The sequence below is a fragment of the Barbus barbus genome, assembly GCF_936440315.1.
Source record: "Barbus barbus genome assembly, chromosome: 31".
Taxonomy (NCBI): Eukaryota; Metazoa; Chordata; class Actinopteri; order Cypriniformes; family Cyprinidae; genus Barbus; species Barbus barbus.
In genome coordinates this window covers 17,497,853-17,513,821 of record NC_136759.1, presented here as the reverse complement: position 1 = coordinate 17,513,821, position 15,969 = coordinate 17,497,853, and the positions used below count along the sequence as shown (strand labels likewise).

The 15,969-nt window shown below is 36.9% G+C and overlaps 1 protein-coding gene across 1 annotated transcript in view; it reads right to left on the bottom strand.

Moving 5' to 3' along the window:
• LOC306851647 (zinc finger and BTB domain-containing protein 16-A-like) overlaps window positions 1–15,969 on the bottom strand; it is a 57,201-nt gene that overhangs the window by 30,957 nt on the left and 10,275 nt on the right. The window contains exons 3-4 of the mRNA XM_079388051.1: window positions 10,961–11,058; window positions 643–729 (exon numbers count right to left, since the gene is read on the bottom strand). Of these exons, the coding sequence (XP_079244177.1) occupies window positions 643–729; window positions 10,961–11,058 (185 nt within the window). The remainder of the gene's footprint in view (window positions 1–642; window positions 730–10,960; window positions 11,059–15,969) is intronic.

The window sequence follows — 15,969 nt, the reverse complement described above, 5'->3', positions numbered from 1 at the left end:
GAATTTTCATTTTCATTAGACTATAGTTGAACGCCTGCGTACATGCTTCAATGTGTCCTGACAGAGTACACTCAGGTATGCAGCAACAAAAACAAGTTTACACTCAATATATCATCCCATGCCAACCCCTATCAGAGCACACTATTTACCTCACCTAAAATATGATTATTAAAATGTCTGTAGTACCACTGAAACCCAACCTTGCAGTCATCAGATGTCAGTAAATATGAATATTTGACAGGAGGGTGGCAGCTGAACGCTGTTGGCGTGTTAATGATCGTGCCAGAGCGCCGATGACTCACAGGCTCTGGTAACTCAGTACAGTCGCTCTAACAAATGTACGTGCCATGTTTAGACAAAGTGATGGAGATTGGTGAAACATGGCACTGCTGCTGTACCAAAGCGGTGTGCCGCCCTGCCCTGTAACACCATATATTATTGGCTGAAATTTTAGAGGGCACCGAAACCTTCCCTGCTGAATTATAGAAGACCATCAGAATGGAGTTTTGATAGGGTCATAAACATGATTGCTACTGGTACATGCATGATGCATCTCCACTTTACTGTTGTTTTTTCCACTGTGGTTAACTAGGGTGATTTGGCGTAGTGGTTTGCGGTTAGATGAGGCGAGGAGGGTCCTACCTGTGTGAGTCTCTCGATGGGCTTCCAGGGAGTCTTCCTTGGAAAACTGAGCACCACACTGATCACATACTAGTGCTTTTGGTCCAGCTGGAAGAAAGAAGAGTTCAATAAAAGTAATTATCAGTTGGCTGATGGCTTAATTGGGAACAACAATTTTAGCTTTATAGAAGTTAGAATTATTATTATTAGTAATAGTAGTAGTGTTTAGTATTATTAGTAGAAGTCATTTTAGTGTGTGTATTAGATGAAAAAAACTTAAACTTAAAAATACCTTGGCATAAGTTTAAGCTGATGTTTTAAATTTACTAATGATGTAATAAAATCACTAAAACTGAAATAAAAATAAATTAAAATGAAATTAAAAATGCTATTATAATACTTCTTCATATTTGAGTTAGCTTTTATTTGTTCAGTTTTCTTTTTTTAATGTTAGTAATTTTGTTAATTAATTAATTTTGTGCATTTGTCATTTTCATTAGTTTTTTTTAAATAATATGTTTATTTATTTTTATTTTAGTTTTAGCGCATTCATTTAAAATTATTTCAGTTAGGTGCCAAGGTTTCTGTAAGTTTAAGTTCCTCACCTAATATTTATATTTTATTTAATTTCAGCTTTATTTCAATTACCAAAAAAAGATTTTGAATAGTTTCAATTTTAGTTAACAATAATAACACTGACATTACATGGCTGACGTGATAATCTGACCTTCGCTGATATAAATGTAATTCATGTCAAATATCCTGAAGAAAACATGTTATGACTCATATATCTAGTATGCCTACATTTTCCAAAATGTATCATCACATATGTGGAATAATAAAGCCATTAAAACATTGAACTAAGAAGCAAAATCATGAATTCGCAAATATATAATGTAGAATTATAAACATGTACCGTGAACAATGTCCTGGATAGAAAACAGTACACAGTCATTATTGTTGATCTGTCAAATATACTTTTTTAAGCTCATGTTTAGAAAGTCAAACCATAAAATGAACTGAAAAGAAGACAGAAACAATGGCAAAAGCTGAAATTGTGTTATTTCAAATTATGAGTTGTTTATGACATTAAACATCATTCATTTTTCCCCAATACACATCAACAGGGTAAAATACTGTCCCTTGACAGAATCAAAGAGATGTTCTTATCTACAAGAGCTGGCAGCTTTCTCTTGTCTTGTCTTGATAAAAGACCGTAAAGCATAAGCCGAGGCAGAACAGACAGCAACATGTCCTAAAGGATATTAAAGCGCTTTGTATCTTCAGACTGATTTATGACATGTACAATGAGTCTCTTCTTACAAACAACACACTATACCCATTTATGATGTGTTCATAGAGATAACAGTAATAAATGATAATCATATAACAGGAAAGGTCATAGCAGGTTGACGGACCCTCAGGCAGGTACTACTCATGTTTTCCTGTAAAAGCAGATGATTTTGATCAACCGTAATTCATTTATCAACGCTAAGGTTGTTTCTTCAGGGTGAATCTCACGAAGCCTGTCAAGCCTGTTTTATTTCATTAAGTTCAAATTTTGGGGTCAGTAAGTTTATGTATGTATGTATAAACTGTAATATTGTGAAATATTGTTACAATTTAAAATAACATTTTTAAAAAATACATTTTCAGAAACCATTACTTTAGTCTTCAGTGTGAACAGAAATTCAAAAGAGCAGCATTTATTTGAAGCATAAATCTTTTGTAACATTAAAAATGCAGTCAAGTCGCAAGTTAATTAATAAAACATAAATAAAATAACTAAATACAATAAATATAAATAATAATAAATCAATAAATACTAATACTATTTCTCCTCCCATTCTAATTACTGTAATGTATATTTTACTCTTGAATCTTTATAATTTTCATTATGATTCTCATTACATTCTAATTACTGTATTACAGAAAATCACCTTGTCTGGACACTATAAATAATTAACTGGAGGCCGTACATCATGCACTACCATTACGTATAAATCAATTTAAATAGTGTAACATTGTTTTTTTCTCCCATTACGTTAATGAGAATGAGAATTGTTCACATTACGGTTATGAGAAGGGGTGGGGGCTGCTTAATTATCCTGAAAATAATGTCATAATGCAAAAAAATAAATAAATAAAATCTTTATGGTCCTAAAAATAGCCTGTGCAAAATTCACATCATTAAGACATCATTAAACATATGAATCACCTGCACAGATGGAAACACATATACAAGGTGTACAAATGCACACACACAGAAAGAAAATAATCATTTAACCCAGTTGCAACCAGCGATCCTTAATAACTGGACTAAATAACTGTTCTGATGGCCATCAACCGCCTGAGGGAACCCATCTATTAATAGTATTAGATCCACCTGTGGAGCTGCTGGCCCATTATGAAGTAGGCCAGGATGTTTCCATCACTTCAGAAACACTCTCGATAAACCACACACACACACACACCGAAAAAGGAGAAATGGCCGGCTGACGTTGCTTTTTCTGAACAATTCATGAGGGACAAGACCTCAAAACAGAGAAATGAACAACATCTTCAGTTCACCACGCATGGACACAACATCTACAACTATGGCTTCTGCTAGCAGGTTTTTACCATTTCCTGCAGACTTCGTACCTCAGACTCAGGAAAAAAAAATCTATAAAATCCAAATGTATAATGACCTTCGGCTCATCAAGTATCTATTTTCAATCAGCTGGCCTGAAATGGCTTTATTATGACTCATTAAAGCACCCACAAGCTTCGTGAAGTCAGCCAGCTAGCGCCTAAAATTATCCTCTTTCCACATGCACTTTCTTCTCATTCCTTCTGGAGAGCAACCAAAGCCCTTTAAAGTTTAAAAATGCACTCATTTACAGAATCATTACAAACCATGCTCAAAAATACTTTGATGGTGTGACTCATCAGCACCAGCGTAAATTACTCCTGTAAGAACATTTCTGATGCGCTTGAATGAAAATGCTCAAGTGTTTTTGGTTTATTTTTGTCTTGTTAGTGAAAGACGGTAGCTATAGTTCAGGTCTTGCTTTGAAACCTCGATGACTGTGTCTCAAAATCTAGAGCTTTTATTGTGAATCATGTGTCATTTCAGCATGTATAATTTGTTCTGTTTTGACGCAGCCATGCCCGCCTCATACGTCTCTTAGCACACGTTTCCAAAAGCTCGCCACACATTTAGAAACCACAAAGCAGATCCCACATTCAATAGGCTTGTGTTCTGTTTCAGACGGCACATTGTGCACTGTACTGCCCATGAAAAACAGCCCAAACAGCCTCCAGACTGGCTGCAATCACCCTCCATCAAAACACTTTGTCTGGCATACAAAAATAAGATTCAATCTCGTGCTGAATACCAAATTAGAGCATTAGAAAACAAGGGCTTCTGCTACTTGGCAACCGTTGGGATGTAAAGCAGCAAAATCCAATGACGGGCCAGAAGATCTAGGGCTTTTATGTGCTATAAAGACTGAATTAGATTTTTATTTTTATTTTCCCCTTCCCCATTTGCAAATTAAAGACTCAAGTTAACAATCATAAATTTTAAGTGTTTGGACATCAACACTGAAATAATGTTATTTATTTTGTAATTTGCGAGAGTCGAATAATAGGTCACAGTGAAAAACATAATTAAATAATGGAGGCACAAAGGTCATAATATTAAAGCAGCTCTATATATAAACTCAGTAGGGTGGTCTAATGGCCAATAAAAACAGCCTTCTGTCTGTCTCTGCAACAAAGTACAAAAAAAGGTAATCTATTAGTATGCTGACATCCACAGGTCCGTGAGGTTTAAATCCACCTGCTAGAGGTCAGGTGGTGAAACAGAATGCACTTTTCACGAATAAGGTGTGAACTAGGGTCTGAAATGCTTTAAAAAATTATATATATTGTGACGAGTCGGCTGCCTCCCCCTAATTATCTTCATCACCCTGTCCCTTAATCGCCACCTTTCACCAGGCTCCCGACAGGAGTGGGTGTGTGAGAGAGGAGGGGCGCTGAAACAGCCAGGTCTGGCGGTGTGTGATGAGGCACACCTGAACTCAATGGGGCCTCATCACTGCCGCTGTTAAATGCTGAGCGCGCCTTTCCTCGAGAGACCGGTCTCTTCCCCATGCACGCATGCTAGTGTCCTCGTGCATGCACGAAGGAAGTAGGGGGATCCTGCGCCGCCGAAGACACTAGCTGCTGGACCCATGGTCCGGTCGAGAATCGCACCCGTTATGCGGCTGACGGGCCAGGATGCCGGACCGTTTATTCCCGCGAAGCGCCGTGGGTCAAGAAAGATGAAGCCGTTAGAAGCTGCCGCCCCCTCGTGCCCCAGACCTAAGTGGGGAACGCGTGCGGCCACTGGACTCCACCCCTTCCCTGGACCCCTCTTTCCTGAACACTGCCCTTTCCTGCACGATTCCCCTAACACAACGAGGACACTGTTATTTTGGACAATTTGCCCCTTTGGACACTTTATTTTTTATTATTTCTGTTTAATAAAAGCCTCTCCGAGGCATGACGCCACACCCACTGTGTCTGTCATGTGAATGAATGAATGATGCATTTATATAGCGCTTTGTTGTGTATTGGTGTACACCCAAAGTGCTTTACAATCATGTGGGGGGGTCTCTCCTCAACCACCACCAGTGTGCAGTATCCACTTGGATGATGCAACGGCAGCCACACTACAACGGCGCCAGTGCGCTCACCACACACCAGCTACAGGTGGAGAGGAGAGAGAGTCATGGAGCCAATCAAGTGTATGGGGATTATTAGGAGGCCATGATAGAGAAGGGCCAGTAGAGGGAATTTGGCCAGGACACCGCGCTTACAGCCCTACTCTTTACGAGAAGTGCCATGGGATTTTTAATGACCACAGAGAGTCAGGACCTCGGTTTAACGTCTCATCCGAAAGATGGTGCTTTTTGACAGTATAGTGTCCCCGTCACTATACGGGGCGTTAGGACCCACACAGACCACAGGGTGAGCACCCCCTGCTGGCCTCACTAACACCTCTTCCAACAGCAACCTAGTTTTGACCGGAGGTCTCCCATCCAGGTACTGACCAGCTCAACCCTGCTTATATATATATATATATATATATATATATATATATATATATATATATTTATATATATATATATATATTTCTCTTTTTCAGAAAACAACAATAATAATTATAATCAAAATTCTCAACCTAAGAAGATTAAAAAGTATTATGGGAACGTCCTGAGACGTTTGCTTTTTTTTCAACCCCGTTATAAAAATATAAAATCTGGGACCAAATTTTCTTGTGATAAACATTATAAATCAAATTTAAATAGACAAAATGTATTTACATAAAAAACATAAAAAAATAGCTAAATATATAGATAAACAGATTCATTTTTTAAAAAGCTTACATTTTTTGGGGAACTGGGTTGAAAATTTAGCCCAATTTTAAGGACGGTTACAATGAGTAAAATTAGCAAATAATAAGCAATAAATATAACAATAAATAAATAATATTAGTAATAGTATATAAAATATGCTATTAATATTTACGAAATAATAATACAAATAAAAGCAACTAATTAAAAATGAAAATATGTTTAATAAAAAATTTATTAATAATAAAAATTTAATATAAATGTCAACAATATTTATTATAAATAATTAAGAATTTTGATAATTAATTTAATATTTAATAAACATGACAAATTTAAAAATCAAATGTATTTGGTCAAATGTTTTTACATAAAATAAAATAAAAAAATAGATAAATATATAGATAAACGGATACAATTTTGAAAAAGCCAGAAAAATGCTGGTAACTGGGTTGAAATTTAGCCCTAAATTTGGGTCAAATTTAAAGTCAATTTACCAAGGTGTCACAATTTTAAGGACTGTTACAATAAGTAAGATTAGCATATAATAAATAATAACAAATAATCAAACAAAAATATTTTGACAATGAATTTCATATAATATTCTACAATATTTCATATAAATTAAAAAAAAAAATAATAATGAATTTAATATTTACTAAATATTAAAAATCACATGTATTTGGCAAAATGTCTTTACATTAATGTAATAAAATAGATAAATATAGATATAAAGAAATATAGATATAGATAAACAGATACAATTTTGAAAAAGCCAGAAATTTTTTTTTATCTAGGTTCAAATTAAGCCCTAAATTTGGGTAATTTTTTATCAAGGTGTCACAATTCTAAGGGCTGTTAGAATGAGTAAAATTAGTAACATAAATTATAAATGTATATAATAAATAAATTAAATAATAATCATACTAATAATTAAAAATAATACTAGTAACATTATAAAACATTATAAAAAAATATACTATTACTATATACTAAATAATAATAAACAATAAATAAAAGTAAATAATTAAATTATTTTCACAATGAATTTATTATAAATGAAAAAATGTTTTGCATATTTGAAGGTTTAAACACAGTAAACACAGTTTATGTCAACACCTATGACAGGCCAAAATCCACATTTTAAGAGGGAAGATACGGATATTAGACTTTCTATGCTAGTGTATTTTTCAGATTTATCGAACATATTTAGGACACACTAAGAACCTGGCGCATGTACTGTAGGGCATGCCCTCGGACGTAACCCTTTAACACTTCAACCGCAGCGCAGACGTCTGCTTCATCCTCTCCAGCCTGCCTCTAGAGGCCTGCAGTAAACATTTCTGTTTTCTTTCTGCATTTTTGTTTTATTTAGGACTCCGCCAGTGTCCTCCCTCCACCCCAGCACTCACGCTATTTTGGAGAGCAGTGGCTTGGAGAGCAGTCAAGTTTGATTAATTTTGGGATTTGGGTACAGTATGTTCCTGGACACACATCTGCGAGCAATCATAAATGCACCAGAATGCTGGCAGAACATCCAGACCTGCCGGCAGCTGATGATGTCATCAGTGCGAGGGAAGAGCTGGCGTGTCGCCAGGCTCAGAGCGCAGGGCTTCTCCCAAACAGAGAGAGAAAGACAGAGAAAAAAAGAGAGAGACATTAAGAGAAAACATCTTGACAGGGCCTTTCAGCCCGAATGCCAGGCATGATGAAGATTCGCTCTCGTTTCTGCTTCGTGTCGTGCGTGAACAGGTGCGATGGCGGATTACGAGCAGATTAAATGTGGGAGTAACTGAATATTGTTGCCAGTGTTTATTATATTGATTTATAACAGATTAGGAGGGTTGGATTTAGGGAAAAATAATAGATATCTTCCTCTTGCTTTCATAAACACAAAGAAGAAGCAGACAGAGAACAAGAGATAAAATAAAGAGGACTTTTAAGTTAATTTGGCGAAGAGAGCTGTCAGAATCTTGACAAAAACGTGTGCTGATAAGTCAAGTGAGGTGGGCTTCACAAACCCTCCAGAGAGACAACTACAGACTTAATCAGACAGATGGACACACACTCTCTCTCTCTCTCTCTCTCTCTCACACACATACTTCCTGATGCCAGTCTAAGTGTGTTTCCCCTCTACTTGAAACAGGACATTCCCCTCTAAAGCATAATTTAGAGTGGGCAACTACTGAATTCAATAAGCATCAATCACAGCATCCCTGACACTGAGCAAAGAGCCTTGACTTGAAAAAGTAGGTTTGACTATACAGGCTGATTTTTTTAACTGATATTTTAATAATTTTCTCCTTTTTTGAGTAAAGATTGTGTTAAAAAAGTGTTTTTGGCATATTTGTGTGCATATAATTTGCTATAACTAAACTGTATTAGTCCGTATCATATATAGAGTGGGGTCACTACAATTGTTATGCTATATATATATATATATATATATACTGTATATATATAATAATTTTTTTATTAATTTGTATTTTTTCAAAGGATAGGACATAACAGACAACAACACCAGAGAAACAGAACTAACTAACTAACTAACTAAATGTTTTACATGTGGTTTCATTATTAAAAAAGAAACAGTTATGTTTTTTTGTTTTTACATGTGATTATATGCCGGTGTGAGGTTGTGCTGTGTGTGTAAATCTCTATTATATATCCGTATCTATCTATCTATCTATCTATCTATCTATCTATCTATCTATCTATCTATCTATCTATCTATCTATCTATCTATCTATCTATCTATCTATCTATCTATCTATCTATCTACCTATCTATCTATCTATCTATCCCGGAATTCCAGAAATGTTGGGACATTTTTTTAAATTTGAATAAAATCAAAACTAAAACACTTTCAAATCACATGAGCCAATATTTTCTTCACACTAGAACAGAGAGAAAATAACGAATGTTTAAATGGAGAAATGTTACACTTTTATCCACTAATGCCTGTTAACCGAAACTTTTCAATCGTAAAAAAGTTGAAAACAAAGGCAAAAAAGGGCTGAAAAATCTAGAAATTTTGAAAAGATTCAGCTGGGAGAACATCTAGCACCTAATTAAGTTAATTGACATCAGGTCCTCAAAGTCAAATTGCAAAGGCTTTGCAAATCTCACCAGCTAGAGTGCATAACATCATCAAAATATTCAGAGAATCAGGAGAAATCTCTGTGTGTAAGGGACAAGGCTGAAGACCTTTGTTGGATGCCCGTGGTCTTCGGGCTCTCAGACGACACTACATCACTCATCGGCATGATTCTGTCATTGACATTACTAAATGGGCCCAGGAATACTTCCAGAAACCACTGCCGGTAAACACAATTTGCCATCTGCAGATGCCAACTAAAGCTCTATCATGCAAAAAGGAAGCCATATGTGAACATGGTCCAGAAGTGCCGTCGTGTCCTGTGGGCCAAGGCTCATTTAAAATGGACTGTTTCAAAGTGGAAAAGTGTTTTATGGTCAGACGAGTCCAAATTTGACATTCTTGTTGGAAATCACGGATGCCATGTCCTCCCGGCTAAAGAGGAGGGAGACCTTCCAGCGTGTTATCAGCGTTCAGTTAAAAAGCCAGTATCTCTGATGGTATGGGGGTGCATAAATGCATATGGTATGAGCAGCTTGCATGTTTTGGAAGGCACTATGAATGCTGAAAGGTATATAAAGGTTTTAGAGCAACATATGCTCCCCTCCAGATGACGTGTATTTCAGCAGGACAATGCAAAACCACATACTGCAGCTATTACAACAGCATGGCTTCGTAGTATAAGAGTCCGGGTGCTGAATTGGCCTGCCTGCAGTCCAGATCTTTCACCTATAGAGAACATTTGGTGCATCATTAAACGAAAAATACATCAAAGACGACCACAAACTATTCAACAAATAGAAACCTATATCAAGCAAGAATGGGACCAAATTCCAACACCAGAACTCCAGAAACTCATAATCTCGATGCCCAGACATCTTCAAACTGTTTTGAAAAGAAGAGGAGATGCTACCCCATGGTAAACATGCCCCTGTCCCAACTATTTTGAGACCTGTAGCAGGCATCACATTTGAAATGAGCTCTTTTTGTGTATAAAATTGTAAAATTTCTCAGTTTAAACATTTGTTATGTTATCTGTGTTCTATTGTGAATAAAATATTGGCTCATGTGATCTTAAATAGCAGAATTTTCACTGGTGATATTTTTATGGAAAACCCATGTCAGTTGACCACATGATAAACTTTGTAAAGCAAAGACTGAAAGGGAAACATCTTAAAAAGGAGCTACAATAAAAAACACGGTGACAGCTGGACAGCATAAGCCCAAAACACAGAGTCTCAGCACTAAACTTCATTTTGCAGTCTGCATCTGTTTTATTTTATGTCTACGGTTATGCAACAGACCCTGTTGATAACTAAAATCTGACGGCAAAAGTTCGAAGTTAATAGCACACATCGGCACAAAACAATACCACACGCTTACATAACATGTAACAGCATCATTTCAGCATGATCGTTTAATTATGGGTTTGGATGTATATAAACAACTGGATCCGTCCCCTCCCTTAAGCGTGTTTCTGTCCTACACCTCCTCATTACAATGAGAAAAAAAACAAGCTGGCAAGATTCACTGTACATACTGTACTAATAATGTGGCAAAGTGCCCAGACTGGATCTCTGCCAGGCTTGAAATGTAAGAGTTGAGACACATATGAGACTGGAGAGGGAAGTGGGAAGACGGGGATAACCAAACACTGCGTCACTAATAGAAGTGCAATGTTCCATCTGTTACAGCAGGTTAAGCGTGCGGTACATGGTGGACAAACACGGGGCAACAGGGGGCTGACACTTGTTGCACAACAGCGATCACGTATCACTTGTGTAATGGCACTGTAATCTATGCTTTCTTCCTTATTGGGACTACATTCATGCGTGATCATAGTATTTATGGGAGGGTTTACCTGAATGAGACAGCATGTGCATCCTCAATCGTAAACTGTCCAGGAACTGCTTTCCGCAGAACTCACAGCCAAAGGTCTTCACTCCACTGTGCAACTTCCTGTGGATTAAACATATATTGACAGATTAAACCAGTGTCATTTTACACAGTAACTACACACTTTGAGAAGGTCAGATCTGGTAATTTTCTTAACTCTGATGTCAAGTTTAACAGGTAATGTGTGCTTTCCAGTGAGAAAATGGCATCAGTGATTTCACTAAATTAGTTAAATTATAGATATAATCTATAGCCAAGTACATTCATATTCCCTTATTAAAGTATATTTGCTTAAAATGTGAAATTTTTTGCACCACAAGCCTCAACAAACAGAATAATGAATATAATGATTGTTTTCAAACAGATTTCTAACACTCCCCTAATCTGCCATTGGTTAAACAAACAAACAAACAAACAAACAGCCATACCCCCAAACTCACACTATTGGTTGAGTTGTTGCTATGTCCGGTTGTTCAGAATGCTCAAAAGTGGCACGAAGATAAAAACTGTCTTAATCTTTGAAACAACTGTGAAGATCCAATCATATTTTATGTAAAAATAAAACACCCATCAAGTTCACAAATCTATTTATCAGCATATGAGAGTGTATTGTGCATGATATTTTTTGACAGACATCAGTGTTGTGATGTTCAAATGTGGATGTGGATTTGAAAACAGATCATAAGGTAATAATGATATATTTCTTTGCCCAGCAAGAATTCAGTGAAGTGACTGATGCCAATGAGTGCTAAATTTATGTTTTTACTTCTAATATTACAAAAGAAATTTTTTTGATGGACATGATAACATGCTTGAGGAGTGAACTATGTTTGACTTTTGGGTATTATAAAACATGCTGGAGACTTTCAAAACGATTTTTGCATAGTTCATTATACTTATTTTACAGAATGACGTTTAATTCATGGCTTATATTACTCAAATTTCAGTTACTGCTTATAGTGACATTCAGGAAAAATTTAGTTCTTTCATCATTTGATATGTTTGTGCATGGACAAGATCTAATAGCTACGTTGCAAGAAGAAATTTTCAGTGCATATCAATTTCAGAAGACTGTGTGCAGGAGTATATATAACGCAAGAGTCTTATGGACTACTTTTATGGTGCTTTATTGACATTTTAGGAGAAGTTGGAGATCTGCATTCACTGCAGCTTGAATTAATCAAATGAAGCCCTGCAAAATGCTACAAAACCCCTCCTTGCGTATTCCATGGAAGAAAGCAAGCATTTCGTTAAAAGAACTATTCCTTTAAAGTTAAAAAAGCAGTTTTATTTAGGAGTGCAGCTTCATAAATCCACGCTTGATATTCTAAGCATGCCTGCGTCTGTGGCTCATAGTTTATTTTGATGATACTCTCGACAGGGTGCTGTGAAAGGTTTAGGGCACATACTTCAAAGACTCCAGGCACTCAAAATATTCATCAAGCAGGTCTGAATCAATTAGGCCTAATACAGCAAAAGCTGTTAATGAACTGAATAGCATATGCCATCATCATCTGATGCTTAAAATAAACCTAGACCTGGATTCGAGAAACGCAACGAGCTTGTCTACAAAACCAACGTCCGTAACGGAACTAGCTACAGCAGAGCTATGAAATATTTACCGTCCAGACGTAGTGACCCGGTGGCTTGAGAGAAAACATTTATGGCTTCATTTTATCAAAAATTAAACACGCCTCAGAGAAAAGGTACACAAAGAACCTGAACAAATATATACACTCCATTTCAATGAAGTAGCTACAGCCACAAGCGAACCGTAAGGCCCAACACCACACGTCAAAGTCAAACATGCCGATTGTCCTTTTAATCTGTCTTCTCGCTCTAAATATTTGTTTTAATTAAAGTGTATTAAATGCTCCTGAAATATCCCGGCAGTTCAGTATGTTTAACTGAGTCACGCTGTACATATCAACGACTCGTCCCCTGCCCACTCCTGTTCCCTTCTCTCGCCCGAGTCCTTTCATGTGAATTCCAGCCACACACACAGACGCACTGTTGGCGCGTGCGCTGCATCAACGAGCAGTCGCGCGAACCCGCCGCAGACGTAACCTTTATTTCTGCTATAGAGCCCTTAATTATCACCGCTCCGCAACCGGGGTGCTGCCAGACATGCACGGGCTCATTATGAACAGGGGCATATTATTTCACCTTGAAAAAAGCTATTAAAGCAAACTTGCTACCACCAGGAACGGTCGTGGTAAAATATGAATTCCAGGACATTCTGTTGAAGATCATTCTGAGTAATGGAAGCGAATTAGCTTTCTATCCGAATTCAAAGAGTCAACACCCTCAGGTATACGGTCATTTTATTTGACCGAGGATGTTTGCAGAGGTCATGTGCCATTCGGTTGAGAACACAGAAAGAATGCGTGTTAGCTGCATTTCACAATCTGTAGCATCTGCTGCGTCGTCCCCCTTTGCAGCCACAACACAAGGTCTGAAATAGACCGCCTGACAGAGCCCAGCCTCCCATAAACAATATCCACTCAACCGCAGTGGACACACTGAGCACCGCTGTCGGCAGCCAACAGACATTATCTACAGATTTGTGTGTTTGCTGGAAAAATACTAGTGTTATTTTACTGAATGCTGCCTTGTGGCTCAAAAATGACATATTATTGTGCAGCTAAGCTTTGAAAACAGCAGTACCACATTAATGCAGATGTTTGATGGTCAACTAGCAGATTATTGAGGTTAACTAATGTGTTTATCTAGATCTATTCCCTTTGTTTAGCTTTATATAGCTATGAATGCAGCTTTTAAAGGGATGTATTTAAAGATGCAACTTCTCTGGTGTGTTTTAGCAAAGCCACTAGAAGGCAAGCCTGTAAACATTATGCAAAAATGAGTTATGGCTAATGCTAACAGAAAGGAGACCAGAGGCCTTTTTTTTTTTTTTTCTTTTTGAATGGATATCGATGGAGGAGAGGCTTCTGTTACGCTTTCTCCAACAGTAAGTAATACAGACCCGTTCGTCTCCCTATAGTAAGAAAATATCTGGTTTTAGAATGCTAGCAGTATGCTTTGCTTTGCTTCATCCAATTTAACCCATTTAAAGCATTGCCTCTATAGCCATCAAAACACCTCTTTTGTAATGAACTGTTAAATGCACATCCTAAAATGCACATTTTTTGCAGTTTTTCAAGGTCTCACTGCTGTTTTTCAGTGTCTCACGCCATGAGCGCCACATTATCAATTTTCAAGTCTTTCAATTTAAAAACAACTTATGTTTTTTTTTTTTTAAATGAGTCTTGATGCATTTATCCAGCAGTTGTTTTAATCTATGAACATCCTTCGGAAAAAGTATCTGATTTGGTCTGGTGGATGTTTTTAAAGGGACAGTTCACACAAAATTATGTCATCATTTACTCTGTTGCTCCAAACTTGTACAACTTTCTTTCTTCTGTGAAAACTGTGTTTACTTTTTCAAAGAAGAAATTCAGTCATGTACATTTAGTGAAGGTAAGCAAATAATAGAATTTAAGAGAGATTAGTACACTAATTAGCCTGCCAAATACACAGGTTTGCACGTCACTACTACAAGCAGCTTACTTTATGATGGGAATGCTTCTGATATTACAAAATTGGACATTTACTTTTCATCTAAAAAGTTGATTGTGAGTAGCTAATTTTAAATAATGTATCATCAAACCTGTCAAACCTGAGCAATTTGATTGCTCTGTAACAAGAGACCCTTTCAGAAACCTCCCTTTAATCTCATTCCCTCTGTCCACTTGAAAGACACGAAAGAATTGAGCAACACTGATCTGAGACGTGGAGAAATATCTGGTAAGTGGAACAATGAGAGGAAAATCAATACTACTCGTCTCGATCCCAGTCAAAACAAGTGTCATTGTCAAAGCAAATCCAAATAGACAGAGACATAAAACATCATGACAACTCACTACATTATTTAAATAGTCTAGTTTGAGCTCCAGTATCTGACACTGATAGGATGCGGACAGTAACAAAAGAATATTAAATAATCCTGAAGTCAGATCAACATTAAATCAACGTTAAACATGGAAATCGAACCTCTGAAAGCATGATGTGTTAAAACTTAATCTTCCGGTCGATTTAAATACACCTGCCCTGAATGAAACAGTTCAGACGAGGTTAGAGCAGAAAAACCAATCTGTAAAGATGATGGTCCATTTGTCTCTACAGGCCGCTGTTATACATTCCTATTAAAATGCAGGCATTAAAATGTCGACTTTCTCTAAGGAGACAAATTGTCGAGCTGCCTGTTTGAGACGGGGTAAGCGCTTGTGTTTCTGGAGTGGGCCACTGGAAGTGGCTTTGATTAATGGCAGGCCAGAGCTGAGCTGCTAGAGTACCTTTCCCACTGAGAGAGCAATTCAGGGGCTGATGTGTGCAATCGGATACTAGAGCACTGCCAAATTACCAATGAGGCGGCTTTAAAGGAAGTCTTCCCCAAAGCAGTGTGAGAAAACCGTATGAAGCATGAATGAGAAAACAGAAACACTTCACACAAACCCACAAACAAATATCCATTTAACAAGACACATCAACTGGAACCATGACGCAAATGATCATATTTATGTGCAATGGTACTTAGAAGGAATTTAAAAGAGCAGGTATTACAGTACATGGTACAAGTATAGAAATCTGGCAATAGTAACGTACATTCTGATTGAAAAAAATATTAAATTTGTAAACTGTATGAAGAAAATGTCAGTCTAAAAAATTAAGTCCAATCACTTAGAAAAGCACAACTCTACAAGTCACATGATTCAAGGTATCATTAAAGGAACAGTTCACCCAAAAATGAAAATTTGATGAAAATCAGGCCATCCAACATGTAGATGAGTTTGTTTCTTCATTGGAACAGATTTGGAGAAATTTTGCATTACATAACTAGCTCGCCAATGGATCCTCTGCAGTGAATGGGTGCCGTCAGAATGAGAGTCAAAAGAGCTGATAAAAACATCACAA